At 38.1% G+C, this 20,378-nt stretch overlaps 1 protein-coding gene and 1 pseudogene across 1 annotated transcript in view; both read left to right on the top strand.

Annotated features, from left to right (window-relative positions):
* Positions 1-20,378, top strand: part of LOC131523534 (NACHT, LRR and PYD domains-containing protein 3-like) — a 454,982-nt pseudogene that overhangs the window by 259,884 nt on the left and 174,720 nt on the right.
* syne1b (spectrin repeat containing, nuclear envelope 1b) overlaps positions 1-20,378 on the top strand; it is a 97,317-nt gene that overhangs the window by 34,424 nt on the left and 42,515 nt on the right. The window contains 33 exon segments of the mRNA XM_058749891.1: positions 634-839; positions 1,030-1,179; positions 1,898-2,189; positions 2,848-3,020; positions 3,097-3,406; positions 4,103-4,267; positions 4,381-4,737; positions 4,826-4,962; positions 5,665-5,842; positions 5,916-6,098; positions 6,370-6,513; positions 7,712-7,867; positions 9,121-9,285; positions 9,612-9,784; positions 9,944-10,097; positions 10,190-10,333; positions 10,421-10,585; positions 11,463-11,780; positions 12,038-12,193; positions 12,487-12,660; positions 13,307-13,633; positions 13,772-13,924; positions 14,000-14,167; positions 14,451-14,627; positions 14,713-14,859; positions 14,967-15,092; positions 15,185-15,361; positions 15,889-16,154; positions 16,272-18,432; positions 18,637-18,974; positions 19,128-19,272; positions 19,378-19,596; positions 19,804-20,072. Of these exon segments, the coding sequence (XP_058605874.1) occupies positions 634-839; positions 1,030-1,179; positions 1,898-2,189; positions 2,848-3,020; positions 3,097-3,406; positions 4,103-4,267; positions 4,381-4,737; positions 4,826-4,962; positions 5,665-5,842; positions 5,916-6,098; positions 6,370-6,513; positions 7,712-7,867; positions 9,121-9,285; positions 9,612-9,784; positions 9,944-10,097; positions 10,190-10,333; positions 10,421-10,585; positions 11,463-11,780; positions 12,038-12,193; positions 12,487-12,660; positions 13,307-13,633; positions 13,772-13,924; positions 14,000-14,167; positions 14,451-14,627; positions 14,713-14,859; positions 14,967-15,092; positions 15,185-15,361; positions 15,889-16,154; positions 16,272-18,432; positions 18,637-18,974; positions 19,128-19,272; positions 19,378-19,596; positions 19,804-20,072 (8,573 nt within the window).

The following is a 20,378-nucleotide window of genomic DNA, read 5'->3' as shown; positions in this document are numbered from 1 at the left end:
TACCTAAAAACAGATACCAAGCATCAGTTAAAATGTCTTAAACCAACACTTAATGTTTGTGACTGGTAATGGAAGTTAATTGGAAGTCACAGTAATAATGTCAAATATTATTACAAGTTAAAATAACTGTTTTCTATTTGAATATATTGTAAAATATTATTTATTCTTATGATGCCAAGCTGAATTTTCAGCATCATTACTCCAGTTTTCAGTGTCACATGATCCTTCAGAAATCACTCTTAATATGCTGATTTGCAGCTCACCAAACATTTCTTCTTATTATTAATGTTGCAAACAGTTGTGCTGCTTCATAATTTTGTGGAAATATTGATACATTTATTCAGGATTGTTTAATGAATAGAAAGCTCAAAAAAACAGCATCATTTGAAATAGAATTTTTGTAACATTTCAAATGTCTTTACTTGTAATTTTAGATCAATTTAATGCATCCTTACAGAATAAAAGTAATAATTTCTTTAAAAAAAGTGAACTTTTTAATGGTAGAGTACAGTGCATCATCTCCTCCTTCAGTGAAATTCTTTGCAGTTTTTGGCATGTTTTATGTGTAGTACAAACAATGTCTGACATGTTATGCATGTGTAACGTTTAACACTTAAACTCATTGTAATACAGGGAGCTCTGGAGCGGGTGGATGACGGAGACAGCCGTCTAACGCTGGTGTGTACGGAGGGTGAGAAGCTTCTTCTGCACCTCCCCAAAGCCAGCGCTGGCCAAGTCCAGCAGAACCTCTCCTCCATCCAGCAGGACTGGGACAGTTACGTGGAGCAGTGTAAACAGAACCAGCAGAACCTGGAAGAGAGCGCCAGTCTGCTCAGCGGGTGAGAACTTAACAGAGGTGTCACGCTGCTGCTTGCTGGGTTAAATATTAGAGCGGCAGATTGTTTGAAATAATTCCTGGGGATAAACGGCTTTGCTGTGGAAGAGAGGACCTACACTCTGCTCTCAAGTTGGCAGGGGGTTATTTGTCACTGAACGCTGTGAATTGAAATCTGTGCTGTGTCTTTCTAGCTTTGAGAGCCGTCTGCAGAGGTTGACCCGCTGGCTGGAGCGCATGGATGTGAGGATGAGCACCGAGCTGCCTGAGGGGAGACACGGCGATCAAGAGCGGGTGACGCTGGAGCGCGTGGAAGAATTCCAACATGAAGTGCTTAAAGAGAGGTTAGAATATGTTAAACTAGTAAATATCAATCTTTTGTCCTATTTGTGCGCCCTCGGTGGGTAAATAAACGGCCGACTGTTTTTTGCACCAGTATAAAATTACAGTTTTTAACCTTGTATACTCGTTTGGAAAATATATTCTAAAATATCCTAAATAATCCCCTCCCCCACAAAAAAAAAAAAAAAAAAAATTTTTTATTTATTTAAACATTGATATTTCAGAAATTGTATGTTTGTTTTATAAATGTTTTAAAATTAATAAATAATTTGTTATTATTAACATGTATGTATGTATGTATTATTTAAATCTATGCATTTTGCATTTAACATATATTTAAATCAATAAGAAAATTCTTATGCAAAATATATGTATTTTATGGTTAAATAAATGATTATTAAATATTTTATTATTTTACTCACTAATACATTTTGTAATTTTTGAAATTCTATTTATAAATAATTAATAAACAATGTTTTATTATTAATGCATGTATAGTGCATTATATTTATAAATAATTTTAAATAAATAAATATTGTGTTATTATTAATGCATGTGTTTTACATTACATTTTTAAAATTCCTTATGCAAAGTATGTGTTTTTATTTTATTACATTTATTATTTTGGGGTTTTTAATTGTAATAGTGCTTGCAAGGAAGCATGTTGTTAAAATTCCTCATACTACAAATATTATATTAATCCAATCTCTTATCCTGTAGGGATTCGTTTGAGAGTCTGTGCCAGGAAGCTCAGTCTCTAAGTGAGGGGGGTCATGGCAGTGGGGCGGAGCTTCGAGTGTCTGCGCAGATGCAGTTGCAGCATCAGGCACTTCTCAAGGCAGCGAGGGAGAGACTGCGCATATGTCAGCTCAGCCTGCAGGAGCAGCAGAACTTCGAGGAGACGCTGCAGAGCACCTGGGGATGGCTCAGTGGTGTACAGGAGCGCCTCAATTCACTCAACAGCACCAACGGCAATAAAGAGACCCTGGAGAAGAGACTGGGGTTGGTTCAGGTCAGAAAACACAGTCATGCCACCCAAATGAATATTCAGAGGTTTTCATTTTATTATGGGATTTTTAATTGTAATAGTACACGCTAGGCAAATGTTTTTGTTGAAATTCCTCATACTTCAAATATTAATACTTCTCACACTCTAATGCACTTAATTAAACCTAAACACAAACTCTTTGTCAATCATTATTATATTAATAATATAATATAATATAATACTAAAGCCTTTAAAATTTGATTTTATTTGATTTTATTTTTACCAATCTTGTCAATTAATACGCCTTTCATTTTATTAACCCTTAATTTAAACTTTTTGTTGATCCTCATTATCATATAATGTATTTAAGAGATTATATATTATTGTTGTAAATATAACAGTCAGATTTTTTTGATTTGTTTTGTTTACTGGTCTTGCCAGTTATAGACCATGTATTTTATTAAACATGAACTCTTTGTCTGTCATCATTATTATATTAGATATGAATGATATTACATATTAATATGTTATTGATATAAATATAATAGCCAGGCCATTTTTTTTTTTAAATTTCATTTTGAGTTTTTAAATGAATAATGCATGCATTTTTTAATGATTTTTGAGTACAAATTTATTCTGAAATTATATGAGCATTGACATTTTGATGATTTGATTATTTCAGGACATCTTGTTGATGAAGGGGGAGGGGGAGGTAAAGCTCAACATGACTGTAGGGAAGGGAGAACAGGTGCTAAAGAACTGCAGTAGGGATAAACAGGAAATTATCCGCTCTCAGCTCAAGAGCCTGAAGGATTCCTGGGCCAATATCCTCATGACCGCTATGAGCTGCCACAGGTGAGTTCCTGTCTCCTCTTATGAAGCCTCACGGTAACTTGGCAGAATACTATAATAATCGTTTTTTGTGATTCAGTCGTCTGGAGTGGACCGTGGCTCAGTGGGGCAGTTTTCTGGAGAGTAAAGCTCAGCTGCAGCAGTGGATGGAGATGGTGGAGCAGGAGGCAGGAGTGGCTCTGCCGCAGCAGCCCGGGCTGAAAGAGAAAGCTTCACTGCTGGAGCGCCTGCGGGCCATTCAGGCCGATGTGGAGGTCCATTCATCAGCACTGACACGTCTAAATGAGAAAGCCACAGAACTGTATGAGAAGACAGGAGACCAGGCATTCGCAGAGGGACCAAAATCTGAGTTCAACACCCAGTTTACCAACATCACAGCTGTCATAAAGGTAAAAATATGTCATTTTATTTTAAATATAGAAGCCAAACCACTTACTGTAAGTCACACTAATCACACCTTAAGAACAACATAAAACATATTTAACATCCATAATTTGAAGTATTTTATTTTTAAATGACTATTCTTGTCAATTATGGCATATTGCATATATTTTATTAAACCTGAACTCAAAACCTGAACTCAAAACCTGAACTCAAATTTCTTTGTTGATAAACATTATTATATATTATTATATTACTGATATAAATTTAACACCAGCGTCTAATTTTATTTTATACAATACAATACAACACACAATGCAATGCAATACAATACATAAACCACTTCCCGGTAATTCACTCTATACAATAGCGTCTACTGAATGCCTTAAAACAACATGAAACAGATTTAACATCCGTAATGTACATCTGAGGAGAAAAATGTTTAGTGGAAAATAATGTAGGATAAGAGTTTCTTACATGCACATCAAGATTTTATTGGATTGAGAAAATAAGCAAGATAATTGCTTTAGAAATGAATTGATTTCTTGGTTACATCAGCAAAAAAAAAATTATTATCATATAATCATAACAATAATAATAATAATAATGTACATCAACGAATCATTAACGATAAGACCTGAAACATTTTTAAATGAAATAAGGTGAATTTTTTGAGTTGTTTTGTGTAATTTCCTATTTTGCAGAATAAGGTGCAACAGATGGAGGAGATCGTCAAAGAGCATGAGCAGTACATGGAGTCGGTGCGTGACCTGAACGACTGGCTCACATCAGCTAAAGAAGAGCTTCAGCGCTGGTCAGACATGTCTGGAGACGCTGCTTCTATTCAGAGAAAACTCTCTAAAGTCAGGGTATGTTTATGTGTTAAACTATAATGTGCTCTGATGTATTGTACAAATAACATTTATTACAGAAGTTAATTTTGCTTTCATGTTGACTTTAAAGCTTTGTGATTTAATTTTAGGGGCTGTTAGACTCTAGGAACCAAGGGCATGAGCGCTTGACCCGTGTGCAGAGCTGCGGTGCTGCCACACGCGACCACACATCCACGGTGGGCTGTGAGGTTCTGGAGAGAGAGGAGTCCGGGCTGCTCTCGGCCTGGGAACAGTGGGAGCGTGGAGCTAAACACGTGTGCTCCGGTCTGGAGGGCGTTCTGTCTCAGATGGCCAACTCAGAGCAGGAGTTCAACAGCCTGGCTGCGCAGCTGGAGCAGGACCTGCAGGAGTTCAGCAGCAAGCTGCAGGAGTGGCGCATCAAACTGCAGCAGGTGGAAGAAATGAGCTCCGGTGAAGAGGCTGTGCAGGGATGGCAGATAGCAAAGGTAAAGCCTACAGAGCAAGTTATAAATAATAATAATAAAAGATTTCTGTTCTTCTAAAGTCACTGTACTTAATGTTTTTATGACTCAGGACGCCCTGGAAGCACTGCTAAACATTGAGCCCATGTCGGACAATTTGAAGTGTCAGCTGAATGACTTGTGCCGGTTCTCCAGAGATCTGGGCGCTCAGTCTGAGAGAGTATCCGCCCTCATTAAAGAATACAACAGGTAAGAGAGCTTAAGACCAACTCTTCCAGGTTTTACAGTAAGTTCTAGTTTTAGCAGAAGATCTGAGAGACTATAGTGTTATTATTGTTAACTAAAATAAATATAATATAAACATTAGATCGAAATTTTTATTAATGGAAAAAAAAATTTTTGTAATGAAAATTAGAAATGTTACCTTAGCACTAACCGAAGTAGTTTAAATGCTAAAATTATTGAACCTAAAAGTGAAAAAAAGAAATAAAAGATTAATATAAATTATAAAAAAGGTAATAAAATTACAAAAAGCACATGGCAAAATTAATATAACTTAAAAATTCTAATTTAAACTGAAAATATAAAACTTAACAGCTAATTCAAAATTAATAATTAAAATAGTTATAATATAAAAACATACAAAAATAGTACTGAGACAGACTGGCCGATAATCACCTAATCAGATGGAAGGAGAGACTGACATTTAAAACCACCAATAACAGTCTGAATCTGAAATCAATGAAAATCGACTATAATAATAGTCTAGCAGCATACAACAAAACAGCAGCTCATTCAGTAATTGAACGGAAACACAAACAGCATTGGAAATGAAAGGAAGGTTTGTGTAGAATCATATTTGTGTCTACAGAGTCTGAGACTACATGGTATCAATGTTCAGGTCGCTTCGTTTGCATCAGTAGTTTGTAACATCTCTCTTCCTCCCCGTAGCCTCAGTCTCCAGGCGTCTCGGGAGTGTCAAGGAAAGGAGAAGCTCCTGGAGCAGCGCTTCCGTGCTGCTTTTCGAGATTTCCAGCAGTGGCTGGTCAATGCCAAAATCAATACGGCCAAATGTTTTGATGTGCCTCAGAACCTGGCTGAAGCATCGTCCAGCCTGCAAAAGATCCAGGTAACATCTTATTGATTTACTATTATTTTCCACTCAATTCAGTTACGATTCTGAGGGTAAGTTCTTATTGCAGGAGTTTCTGAGTGACCGTGAGCAAGGCCACGGCAAACTGAACACAGTGGCAGCCAGCGGAGAGCTACTGATGAGTATCGCTGCCAAAGACAGAGTAGAGTCGGTCAGAGCCAAAATCAACACGACCAGAGAGGACTGGAAAACACTCATGACGAACCTGCATCAGAGAGAAAATGCCTTACAGGTGTCTGACTGTCATTTGATCATAAATTCCCACATCTGTTGAATCTGAGACTCTTTTGATTTGGGCCTGTAACACAATAAAAACTACCTGCAATGTTCTAAAAATCTTGTTCCATTCATTATTCATGTTAATCGATATTTCTTGAAAGGTTAGAACATTACTTGCAATCTCAAGGTGTACTTCAGTAAATAATTTATATCATAGACCTCAGTAGACCAAAAAATCAGTCGTTCTCTGTTTAAATGTACCATCATTGATTGTTTTCTTCCAGAATCTCCAGGCCCAGATGCGGGACTTTGAAACGAGCGTGGAGCCGCTCCAGGACTGGCTGAATGAAACCGAGGAGGCCGTTCAGGAGAGTAGCAGTCGGCTGCATGATCTCACAGCCAAGAAACAGGAGCTGCACAGGTTACAGGTGCAGTACAGCGTAATCAAAAGCAGCTCCACTCACAGCCATTAGCAGAAGAGCCATTCACAAGCATCATTCTAGCTGATCGGAGTATTTACTGCTCTAATGAACTTTACAGGCTTTTTGTCAATATGTATATATGTTTTAAGTATTTAAATCAATTTATTTGAGATATATTTAATTTAAATTCATTACATTTATTTTTATTGTGTTTATTCATTCATAGAGTAGGTTTTTTTTTTATGTATTGTACATTGTTTTTAATTTGAATAGATTAAGGTGAACATGAAATAGCATTCACGGCTCATTTAATTTCTATAATGTGACAAATTTCTCAGTACAATTAGAAATTCAGTAAGAAAAATTTATACTTTGGCTGTTGATTAAATGATTTTGCAGCAGCCTGCATGGCTTTGGTGACATAATATGAAAAGCATAAGTTGAATATATATGAATATATATAAATATATAAATGTATAAACATGTAAATATTTACAAAAATATACTGTATGTGTGTGTAATTACATACAGTATACATAATGAATATACACAATACACATACATACATAATGCAAACAAAAACTTTTATTTTGGATTAATCGTTTGACAGCACTATTATTTATATACTATTCAGGTATTTATTGATATTTTAAATGATTTTTATATTTTCAGTTTTCATTTTTAATGAAACATTTTCTAGTTTTAGTCATTTTTGTGTATGTTTTTTATATTTAAAAAACATTTAGTTTTGGTATATTATAATAATAGTATCTAGCACTTCGGGATTTATTGCAGTTAGTAGCCAAGGCACCATTTAATTTTTGTTTTTAAAGTTTTTCATCTTATATTTATGTTTTATTTTATTTCAGCTTTGTTTCAATGAATGCAAACAAAACTTTAGTTTTAGTTACAATAACAACACAGGGGATGTGTATTATAAAAGTAAGTAGGGTCATATTGTGTTTCATTTTGACTTTAATGTCAGAATGTATGCAGAATGATCAGTGCATGTGATCAAATGTATAAGGCAGCTGCACTCATGTCATGCTTTAATCTGCATTTCTGTCATACTCATATTAACATGGCTTGTCCCCCGTCTTACGGTCTGTCCTGTTCATGTGCTGCCATGTTGCTTTATTAATCATCTGCTGTCACAGAAGTATGTGCGATGCTGCTCTGTGCTAATGTGCCTGTGCTTTCACAGTCTCTGCTAGAGGAATTAGCCTCTAAGGAGTCTCAGCTGCACAGGTTGCGGGAGAAGGCCCAGCAGCTGTGGGACGGACACACGGCCGGAAAGGGCTTTGTGCACCGTGTCTCGCAGCTCTCAGCTCAGTACCTAGCTTTAAGCAACCTGACCAAGGTAACGTCCTGCCTGTCTGCCTGCTTGGCTACCTGTCCCTAATGCTGCAGGGGTCGACAAACTGTAAAACCAGGAGTTTATTAGGCAGCAAATTAAGGTTGAATGGCATCAAAATATGTCCTAATCCAGTGTTTATGTAATGTTCTGACACCAAATTTATTTTTTCATTTATTTTTTCATTTAATATTTTATAAATAAATAATATTTTTTGTAATGTCCTGTCACCAAATGGTGTCTGTTGGAACAGTAAATCAATTTCTAAATTTAGATTTATTTATTTATTTAATTAATTATTTGTTTATTTGTATTTTTGAATCTTTTATTTCTTTATTTTTATTTTTTATTTAATTTTACTTTTATTTATTTTTTCATTTATTTAAAATTATTTTTGTTTTAGAATTATTTTTTTTTTTGTAATGTCCTGTCACCAAATGGTGTCTGATTGGAACAGTTCATTTACAACTCAGTTAGAAATTTAATTAATTAATTTATTTAGTTTGATTTTTTAAATTTTTTTTTTTTGAAAGCATTTTAAATAATTGTATTTATATTTGTTCACATTTTTAATGTTTAATTGTTATTTGTTTCATTTAATTTTTAATTTGATTTTTGATATAATTTAAAGAAGCATTATGGTCATTAAGTATTTTCTTGGATTTGCAAAATACAAATATGAATTTCTTCTATATCATTAGACATGACATTGTGACATCTGAAACCTTGTTTCTTAGGATGTGCTTTCATATAAACACTGTTTGTTAAGTCATTGACTAACTGGTCAAGGAAGCATTTTGATCCCTTTGCTTTCGGACACAGTCCATGTGTTTCAGTTTTGGGTGGACAACACTTTTAATCTGGAAACTTTATATGGAGTAATTAAACTTTTGATGTTACATTCATATTGTATTTTAGTTTCACTTGTCATTTTTTTTCATTTGTTGCACAGAAATGACATTTAGAGCAGTGTAAGTTGGTATTTTCACGGCCTAGTATCTACTAATAAACAAAGAAAAAAATCATATGGATTAGACCTCCAGAATTAATAAATGTACTGTACCACATGACTTGAAAATCTCTCAGCTGCTTTCCTTTTAACACATTTACTGTTTCTATTAAGATGCTTCCCTTACCGGATGATGATTAATTACTAAACTGTATGTTATGATTATGTACTGAATCTGCAGTTGCTCTCTGGAGTCTCTTTATCTCAGGGATGTGATTATTTAACTAATTATGTTGTGCTTATCCAATAGGAAAAAGCCTCTAGAATCGACCGTATCGTGTCCGAGCACCAGCTGTTCTCGCAGGGCATGAAAGAGCTGCAGAACTGGGTCGCTGATACCAGTCACATGCTGCAAACCTACTGCACTCCCACCGCAGACAAGAACGTGCTAGACAGCAGGATGATCAAACTCGAGGTGAAGAACACCACTGAGAGTATATGTCACCATAAATAACCATATTTTTATTTCCAAAATGATAACTGGATGCCACATGAATCGAACATAAAATGTAGTGAGGTCATGCAACAACAGTTTAGCATACTACATACTGCAAAACTGAAATGTTTATTGTTGAATATCGCATACTGTTTCACATACCACTTTTGGTATTCAGTAGTACGCTAATGCTCCATTCTGAACATTTCAGCTAAAGTATTCGACTTTGTATTTAATTTCATGGCTCTTAGTATGTAGTTTACTTGTAATGAGTGCTTTCACATGAATGCATCCATGTTTTCCAGGCTTTGCTGACGGCACGCCAAGAGAAGGAGATACAGCTGAAAATGCTGCTGACAAGAGCAGAGTCAGTCCAGAGAAACACCTCTGCTGAGGGTGTACAGCTGGTCCGACAACAAATCGAGGACCTCAAGGACTCATGGGATGGACTGTTGTCGGCTTCTATTCAATGCAAGAGGTCAGTATGGTCTTATTAATATCAAGTAATATTAAGTATCTACACTAAGGGTGAACAATACGACCAAAATCAGAAAATCTAGCCCTATATTGCCAGCCCTATAAACAGTTCTTGATGAGAAGAGAGATCTTGAAGACTGTTGTGTTTGGGTTTGAACAGCCAACTGGAGGGCGCTCTGTCACAGTGGACAAGTTACCAGGAGGATGTGCGTCAGTTTGTGAGCTGGATGGAGACTGTGGAAGAGACTTTAAACTCTGCAGACAAACAGTGCTCTGAGATGAGAGACAAAACCACCAACTTGGGCAAAGCCAAAGTATGCTGTTACAGTCAATGCTTTGAGTCTCTGAGTAATTGCATTCTAGTTGTTGTCAGTCCTGACATACTATACAAACATTCTCATTTCAGTTGCTCCTAGAGGATGTTTTAAGTCACAGCAGTGTCTTGGATGTCATATCCATGAAGGGATCCAACATGGCTGAGCACTATGTCACCCAGCTGGAGATTCAGGACTTGCAAGAGCGCTACAATATTGTCAAAGATAAAGCCCAGGTATAATACACCACTCTCATTGGTCACCTTATAGAATATGCTGAATATTTGTGTTAATGGACTTGTGTTAATATTTTTCTGCCACAGTGTGCAGTTGCCAAAGCGGAGGAACTGGTGTTGGCCCATCAGGAATATCAGCGCACCCTGCATGAGTTTAAAGACTGGCTTGAGCAGCAGCAGGAGAGACTCAGCTGCTACACACAGCTGGAGGGAGACATCGAGACTCTAGAGGAAACACTACGCAAACTTCAGGTCAGAAGAAGTACTTATTGTGACACATTATTTGTTCGTTTGATCTATCTTGACTTTAAAACATCTTGCAGGATATTTTTACTAATGCTTTTTCTGTTTAGTTATGTTATATTAAGAAAAAAGAATTTGGCAAATTATTTAAATGCATCATAAACAAATATAAAATGCTTAAGATAAGTAGAACGTGTATATTCAAATATATTATCAAAAATATATGAATCCACTTTATGACTGTTTAAAATTACATGAAATAATGATGTATTATTATATATATGTATAGAGAGAGAGAGAGAGAGAGAGAGAGAGATTTTACCAGTAATATTACTAATTATGTATGCACTGATATAGTCTATATACATTTTGGTTCATGACATTATAAATGATATTATTTAATGATTTTTCTGTTGCTTTTAAATAACATGCTCATAATAAATATGAATATTTATATAGAATATGTAAATATCAGGCATCAAAACATTATAATATATGCTAGAAAGATGCATAATTGTTTAATATTTTTGAGACCAGACACAGAAGAAGAGAATACTGTTTTTAATTAAGTTAGATTGTTTTAATGTATTAAAAATAAGAATAAGAATTATTATTATTATTATTATTAAATAATGAATTGTTATTAATAAAATATTTTATATTTAAATAATTTTAATTGTAATTAAATCATTAAGTTTGCTGAGGGCCCCTGGTTTAGAGTCACTTATTTAAAGAAATGCAAAGACTGGCAAATACCGATGTAATTGCCAATATACTGTGCATCTGCTGTGCAAGTTTTTTTTTGTAATGTCTGCTGAATAGTTTGATTATTTGGGGTTTTAATATAAATATGCATTAGAGAAAAAACTCTATTATCCGTCTCCAGGAGCTTCAGGTGCATTGCACAGAGGGTCAAGCCCTGCTCAACACACTGCTGGTGACCCGAGAGCAGGTGATTCCCTGGGGCGTCCCGCAGTTAGAGGACCGATGTCTGGAGATGGTCCAGCAGGAGTGGGGCTCGTATCAGACCCGGCTGGGTGAGATCAGATCTCAGCTCAACAGTGCTCTGGCCAAACTCCGGCAGATAGAGCAGAAGTTCCAGCGGTTGGATAACTGGCTCAAAGGGATGGAAACTAAAGGACAATTACGCTCTGGCCGCCGCTCTGACGGAGCAACGAAAGAGGCACAGCTACAGCTCCTGAAGGTTAGTGCAGGAACCACACAGTGAAAAAAATGGCGTAGAATTTACTTTGAATCCATTTTTACTGACGAAATTGCTAGTAAATTTCACGAATATGCAAAAACCGCAATTAACACATCCAATTAAATGTAAAATTTTGAAGTAGAACAACTGAATTCGCATTTTCTTGTTTAACATACTCCAGCACTCTTTGTTTTATTTGCAAAGAGAGCTGTTCTTGTAGAATATATGTCTGATAAGTTGTTGTGATGTCTCTTCAGGGTTGGCATGAGGAGGTGCTGGCTTATCAAGAGGAGATAGAGGGTCTCAGTGTCCTGGCCCAACAAGTTTTAGAAGAGACGCCCATTAGCAGCAGAGTCAGCACTAGAGCTACACAACTCACGTCACGCTATCATGCCCTGCTGCTACACCTGCTGGTATTAAAAACACACGCACACCTAAATCAGGACATACCATGAACTACTATTGTATTGTTTTATATTATATTATATTATATTTGTAAAGGATTACAATTTTCAGAAAAAAAGGTAAATTTTAGAATTTAGAAATATTTACTTGTTTTGTCACCATTAGGTTTAGTCAGATTTAGCTGAATTTCTGGGACATTTTTAGTCAATTATGCCATTAAATTATAAAATGGCTTAAAACACACACATCTATATAACACAAAGGATCATGCTAAATTTGACTATTTTAAATGTGTTTGTAGGACACTATTAAGCAGCTGAAGGAGGAAGTTTCCAACATTGAAGAATCCCAGAGTGTCTTCGGCACCTTCTCTGATTGGTTGAGCACAGCACAAAAGAACTTCAGCAGTGTGACCACCACCACCACTGATGTGGTTGATCGTGTTGCCATGGAGAAGAAGATGAAAAAACTAGAGGTATCTTTTTATAATGTTACAAAAGATTTCTATTTCAAATAAATGCTGTGGACTTTCTGTTCATCAAAGAATACTGTATCACGGTTTCCACAAAGATATTAATCAGCACAACTGCTTTCAATGTTTCTTGAGCACCAAATCAGCATATATGACCCTGGACCACAAAACCAGTCATAAGGGTCAATTTTTTGAAACTGAGATTTATACATCATAACTAAATAAAAAAATAAATAAGCTTTCCATTGATGTATGGTTTGTTAGGATAGGACAATGTTTGGCCAAGATACAACTATTTTAAAATCTGGAATCCGAGGGTGCAAAAAAAATCTAAATATTGTGAAAATCACCTTTAAAGTTGTCCAAATGAAGTTCTTTGCGATTCATATTACTAATAAAAAATTAAGTTTTGATATATTTAAGGTAGGAAATGTACAAATATCTTAATAGAACATAATCTTTATTTAATATTCTAATGATTTTTGGCATACATTTTTTTTTTTTTGATAATTTTGACTCATACAATGTATTTTTGGCAATTGCTACAAATATACCTGTGCGACTTGACTGGTTTTGTGGTCCAGGGTCACATAATAGAATGACTTCTGAAGGTCCACATGCCTGTTAAAGTTTTTATTTAATGTCTCAGGCTCTGCAAGGTGACATGGAGCTGGGTCACACCTTCCTGAAGACCATGCGTGAAAAGACGGATCGTGCCATGACGTTCCTGGAGGAGCCTGAGGCAGAGCAGCTCAAGGAAGAAGTCGACACCCGACTCTCCCAGCTGGAAGCATTGATCAGAGCTCTGCGGTCAGAGCTCAGTGCCACAGAGAAATCCATACAGCTCTCCAAAGACTTCCTGGACAAATACAAGACTCAAACACATTGGCTTACAGAGACAAAATCACTGCTGGCGACTCCAGTGGAGCCAAAAGCTGAACTTTACCAAAAGAAGGCTCAGCTAGCCAAATACAAGGTGAGCAAAACACTTATTTTTTTGTTGAGTAAAGAAGATACATGCACTGAATTAGTTATGAGGATGACAAATGCAGTCATCTTTAGAGAGTCATGTAAACCCTTTACTATGTCAAGTGCTTCCTTTGTCCCCTTCTAGACAATCCAGCAGACCATCCAGTCCCACGAGTCAGCAGTCAAATCAGTTATAGAGAAGGGAGATGCACTTCTTGAAACAATCCGTGACCCGTCTATCAGCGAGAACATCAGCAAGCTGAAAGCTGACTATCAAGAATTATGCAGTGATGCCAAGGTACTGTCATGCAAAAATGGTCTCGGCTACCTAGATTCCATGCATTATTGCTTATCTAATATCGTTCTGTTGTAGGTTCACGTTCAGAGTTTGACGCAGAGTGTGAGAGAGCATGAAGACTATAACAGTGAACTACAAGAAGTAGAGAAATGGCTGTTACAGATGTCTAGCAGGCTGGTCACCTCTGATTCCATGCAAAGTGGCAATCTAGAGACAGCCACACAACAACTAGCCAGACACAAGGTGTGTGCACTGTTATTATTGCTATTATAGCTTTCAAATATCCCATGAACAATAGCTTTACATTAACTTGCAATCAATAAACCTACCAAAAATCCTTGCAGCATTCACATAAACATTTATTTTCATAGTCTGTTTACTTTTGTAGCACCTGCCATATTATACATCTTTATACTTTTAAATATATGTGTACATATTTTTTGGGGAATTAATTACTTTACTGACTTTTTGAAATTACTGACTTTTCTTAGCTTCATTTGACATGATTTGTCCTGTTTCTTCTCAGGCAATAATGGAGGAGATAGCTGGTTTTGAGGAGCGTTTGACCAGCCTGAAGGACAAAGGTGATCATCTCGCAAGTAGCTGCACAGAGCAAGTCCAGGCAAAGATCAGTCAGCAGATCCAGGCACACCAGCAGGGAACCAGAGACAGTTATTCGGCTATTTGCAGCACAGCTCAACGTGTGAGCACTCCTGCTAATAAAGGATCTCATTATCAGAAATATCATCTTATTATTTCAGTCTAATGTTTAACATTTGGCTCATCAGGTGTATCAGAGTCTGGACCGTGAACTTCAGAAGCATGTCAGCCATCAGGACACCCTGCAGCAGTGTCAGACGTGGCTGTCCTCTGTTAAAGAAGAGATCCAGCTGCAGACGCAGACTCCCTATGGCCTCCAAGAGGCTCTGAAACAGGTAGATACCACAGAGCTGCAGAATGATTCTATGCTAATACAAACCAGCTTGAAAGTTGCCCAGACAACCTAAATATATTTATTTACTTTTTGACTGCTTATCCACAGGTGAAGCACTTTAGGGCTCTACAGGAGCAGGCCAGCACGTATCTGGACCTGGTTTGTTCAGTGTGTGATTTATCTGATGAGTCTGTGAGAGCCACAGCTGCCAAAATACAGGAAACCAAAATGATGGTGAGTTTGATTATGCAGAATCAACTAACATTGCTATGGGATATGAAATTATACAGTTAATGATAATCTGATTGATATTGTCAATTCTACAGATTGAGGAGAGGATGACCACTTCTCAAGAGCTGTCGTGTAGCTGGAGGGAGATTAAAGAGCAAAAACAGGAACTCTCAACACTTTTCCAAGATACGGAACAGCAATTGCAAAGTCTATCCAGGAGACCTGCTGAGTTGGAGCCCAAGATTGCTCAAAACATGCTTGATCAAGCCAAAGTAAATGTCATATTTATGTTGAATTTTATATATCTAATTTTCAAATAAAAAATCTTAAATATAAAATATATATTTATACATATATATATCCTTTTTCTTTTTTTTCGTTATTTAAAAACAACTTAGAATGACATTTACATTACATTTCTGTATTGTATTATCATACAACTTCTATAATTTGATTCAGTTGGAAATAATGTAGGGTTGGACTTGATTTAGATTTTTTTATTGAATTAGGCTGTGATTTTATTGGTTTATATTATTTTTCACATGCCCTGGCATTGATTACATCAGCAGGAAGGGGGGAAAACAAAATGTTTCCATTGTGGAGATAGTTATTACATTATTACATTTTCATGATAGATTATGAAAACAGACATTTTTATTATTAGAATAATGTGCGCCAATGAATTGTTCACAATAGGACCAGGGTGATTTATTTATAACATAAAAGAGTGTTTTTTTTATTTCTCATGTTGTCTCTTTTTATACACTTGGCTTATTCTCTGTGCTCATGTTGCCTGTAGGAATTTGGCCAGCAGCTTCAAAGCAGACAAAGCACTCTGACTAAGATGACAGAGCTTGTGAGTAAGCTGACAGAAGGGCAGGAGTCTCCTGAGCATACAGAGATTGGACGACTGAGCCATGCATGGCTGGAGCTGTGCCATCAGGCCAACAATCTGCAGGCTCAGAGAGAGGAAGATCTGCAGAGGACTAAAGAGTATCATGACTGCATCAGTGCCATGGAAGCCCTCTTTGAACAGTTGTCCAAGGAATGGGACAACCTGGCCAGGTAAAACTGTTATTCAGGATTTAGTGTAAATGTATTTATGTCACTTTTAATTAGTGCTACACCGGAAGTGTAATTTGAGACTTCTGGGATTTACATTATTATTTTATGATCTTGTAGAACTGATGCTGAGAGTTCATCTGATCATTTGGAGGCTCTTCGGAAGCTCTCGGTTATTCTTAAAGAAAAGAAAAGCACACTTGAGGACCTCAAAGAGCAGAAGCAAAAAGTAATGTACCATTTAAATCTGGATGATAAAGAGCTGGTGAAGGAGCAGATTGGCCACTTTGAGCAGCGTTGGGCCCATCTAGAGAGTCTCATTGAGAGGAAGATCCAAGACTCCATTGTAACCCTTGAAGACATGGGCCAAGTTGAGGCCCGTTTGAGGGAAGCTCGCGAATGGGCTGAGGAGCAACGGCCTGCCCTATCCGAAGCCATGAAGATGAGTCCTCCACCTGAACTAGCTCAGAGTTTCCTTTTTGACCATCTAAGCATATGCAGTGAGCTGGAAGCCAAGCAGCTTCTGTTGGCTCAGGCTATGAGTGATGCAGATAGGGTTTTAGCACATCTGGGGCTTAACGAAAGGCAAAGACTGCAGCAGCTCATCTCAGAAACTCAAGCAGAGGTAGAGTCCTTAAGCGTCAAAGTGGCTCAACGAAGGAAACACCTGAGCAAAGCTTTTACAGAGAGAACTCAGTTCCTTTTGGCTGTGAATCAAGCTATCATCTGGGTCCAGCAAAATGAAAAGAAAGCACAAGCAGAGGAGTACATAGCCCTTCTTCCTGATGACTTATCTAAGCAGGTGAGGACTTGCAGGAACATTCAGAGCAGCTTGAGAGCCTACCAGAGTGAGCTGACCTCCCTGTGGTCCCAAGGCAGGGATCTGATGAAAGACGCTGCCGAAGAAGAGAAATCAGAAATGCTCAACAAACTCCAAGAGCTGCAGAATATCTTTGAAGTTTCCCTACAGAAGTGTAGCCAGAGGCTACAGGAGCTGGAAAAAGTGTTGGTGACCAGGAAGTACTTCAAGGCAGATCTCGAAAAGATATGCCAGTGGTTGAAGCAAGCCGATATTGTGACCTTCCCAGAGATAAACCTCATGAATGGAGATACAGAATTAAGTTCGCAGCTTACAAAATACCAACAAATATTGGATCAAGCCATGGAATATGAGAACCTCCTGCTAACTGTGCAAAGAACAGGTCAAGAAATACTTCCCACTCTGAATGAAGTGGACCATTGCTACTTGGATGAGAAATTGATTGCTCTTCCACAACAGTACAATAATATTTTGGGACTAGCCAAGGAGAAACAAGAGAAAATACAACAAGCCATTCTTGCCAGACAGGAATATGCTTCCTTTATTGATGTGACCCACAAAGCGCTTAAAGAACTTGAGGAACAATTCCACAACTTGGGGACGCAGTCTGTCGGCATTAAGACTGAGGAGGTCGTCAGTCTTCAGGCTGATTATAAAGCCCTCCTGGAGGAGCTGACCAATCTTGGACAAGCCGTCAGTGAGCTAAACCAGAAGAAAGAAGGATTTCGTAGCACCGGTCAACCTTGGAGACCTGAAGAAATGACCCAACTGGTTAGCCTTTACAACGGTCTCAAAAGATTGATTGAGCAGAGGGTAGAACATCTTGACGACACTCTGGAATCTTTCGAGGACCATCAAGCCATGGCTATGCAGGTTGATTCAGAGCTGAAGGCCACCAAAGAGCAATTGGTGAAAGTCAATGCAGAGACGCAGTCTGCTGAGGAGAGATTGAAAAACTATCATGCCCTGGCCGCTAGTCTTCAAGGTGCCAGCTCTCACCTCACTCGACTCATGGAGCAGATGGATAACCTGGCACCCCACATGGATTCTGCCGCACACGAGGCTTCAAAGCAGCGAGTAACCTCTTGGCAAGAAGAGCTTCAGTCCTTACAGTCAGCTGTTGGGGAACTAATTGTGGAGTGTGAGAACAGGTTTGTGCAGAGTAAAGACTTTGAGACTGAAGTCAATCGGACCTTAACTTGGCTCCAGCAAATCAAAGATGAACTTGGCTCTGAGGTGGTGGTAGATGTCAAGATTGAGAAGGTCCAGGAGGAAATCCGAAAGCAGCAGATTATGCAAGAGGAAGTTCAGTCGAGGCTTAGGATAGTGGCGGCTTTAAGCACCAGAGAGAAGCAGAAGTACACCAGTGCCAATGAGCTCGTCCCCCCTCATGTGGACTCAAGTCTACAAGAAATGGCCAAGCTGGAGGCAGACGTTCAACGTGCCCTCAGCTCCAAACAGGCAAGTTCTTATCCAAACTATCAATAGAACCAAGACTACTAGTTAAAGCACAATATCCAGCATAAAGGTTCAACATAATGCCCCAACATGGGATGCCATTGAGCCTAACAAGCTGCTTAACTACCCAAGCCAGCAATACTTCCTTAGTTAATCAATGGTTCCCCTTAGCTCACTCACTAACAAATCCAATTGTTTCCCCTGTAGATAACGCTAGAGCAAGCTCTTGCCTTGTGCCAGAAGTATCACTCCAGAATGCAAACAGCTTGTGAGTGGCTGGAGGATGCTGTGGGCTTCTTGCAGCAGGCCAGTCTTGGGGTGGACGTGGAGAACTACGAGGAGTGTCTGAGGCAACAGGAAGACATCATGGCCACTGAACGGGAGTTCCTGGGTGTTCTTGAGGAACTGGATTCATTGTCACCTCAACTTGAAAACCTGGTCAACCCTACAGCCAAGGAGCAGCTTCGACTTAGTGTGGAGTCTGCACAGCAGAGAGGTGTGGAGGTCAGAGACCAGCTTCAGTGCCAACAAGACATCTTAAACAGGTACAGTTTAGTACAGAACACAATTTTCCAGAACATTTGAGCTCTTAGATCTATTAAGGGTAAATTTACCCAAGTTTTATGCTAATAAAGACCAATGTTGTAGTTGGATGTAGATCTGAATTATATTCACAGTAATAATGTGACCTTTTTCAGCTGTGTTACCCAGTGGAATTCATATCAGGAGGCCAGACAGACAGTCATTGAACTGATGAATGAGGCAGAGAAGAAGCTAACAGAGTTTTCCACAGCCAAGGCTGCAACAAGCCAGGAAGCTGAAGAGAAACTCCGTAGTCATAAGGTAATCCAAGTATGCAGAATTGACTCTCTTTCTTGAGTAGATAAACATATTCAACTGTCTACATGATGATAAACCAATCAAAATGTCTTCATCTTTGGCCTTCAGTCGTTGGTATCCATCGTAAATAGTTTCCAAGAAAAGCTGACTGGTCTGGAAGAGCAAGCCTCCCAGTTAGAGCTGGTTGGAAGTGACGCCAGTAAAGCCACCATAAGTCGATCCATGACCACGGTGTGGCAGCGCTGGACCAGGTTGCGCAGTGTAGCACGAGGCCAAGAAAGGGTGCTGGAGGATACGGCCCACGAATGGAGAACTTTCAGGGAAAAGGTGTAGCTTCACTTTAGACACTTGGGGCCTGATATACCATGACTTCTAGTTTGATTTTATGATGTTCTGCCTCTACTCAAATTAAGGAAATGTTATAATTCTGTAACATTTAAATGGTATATTGATTATATATCAAATTTATTAGTACAAGTGGATAACGTTACAAAGAATGATATAGTATTTTAAACAAGACATTATGTTGTTCAGATGATGAAGGTTAGAGCTGTAACAGAAGAACTGAAGGGCCGTGTTCCTGATTGCACTGCTGAGAAAGCATCCAAAGCCACACTGCAGTCACATCTGGACCAGTACGAGCTTGTTGGTCAGGACCTGGAGAGGGAGCTTTCTTCTCTAACCCTCTTACGACAGTACGCTCTCAGCCTGCTACACGGTGTGGAGGTGTCTGTGCCAACAGCTGATCATGAGCGATTGCCAAGTCTGAAGGAGATCAAAGCTGTGCAAGATCAGCTAGAAAGGTACGTAATCTTTCTCCAATCCAATACAAACCAAAAATAATGAAATCCACCAAAATACTATAAGGTACAGTACAAAGAATGCTGTTTAGTACTTGTCATAGAAAATAGTACGCTGTTTTTACTGACTTTAAAGGAACACTGGTTACTATGTATCTGTGATCATACTGATACAATGTATTTGCAGCTGGTGCAGATAGTAAAGACTGAATACTAACCAGTTTAATGTCAGTGTAGTTTTGCTTGCCATATTGGCCTAACCAGACTGATTCCGCATGCCAAATATGGATTGAATGCTAATGGCTGTTT

This window comes from Onychostoma macrolepis, chromosome 17 (assembly GCF_012432095.1).
Source record: "Onychostoma macrolepis isolate SWU-2019 chromosome 17, ASM1243209v1, whole genome shotgun sequence".
Classification (NCBI taxonomy): Eukaryota; Metazoa; Chordata; class Actinopteri; order Cypriniformes; family Cyprinidae; genus Onychostoma; species Onychostoma macrolepis.
This window is presented reverse-complemented; position numbering and strand designations above follow the sequence as displayed.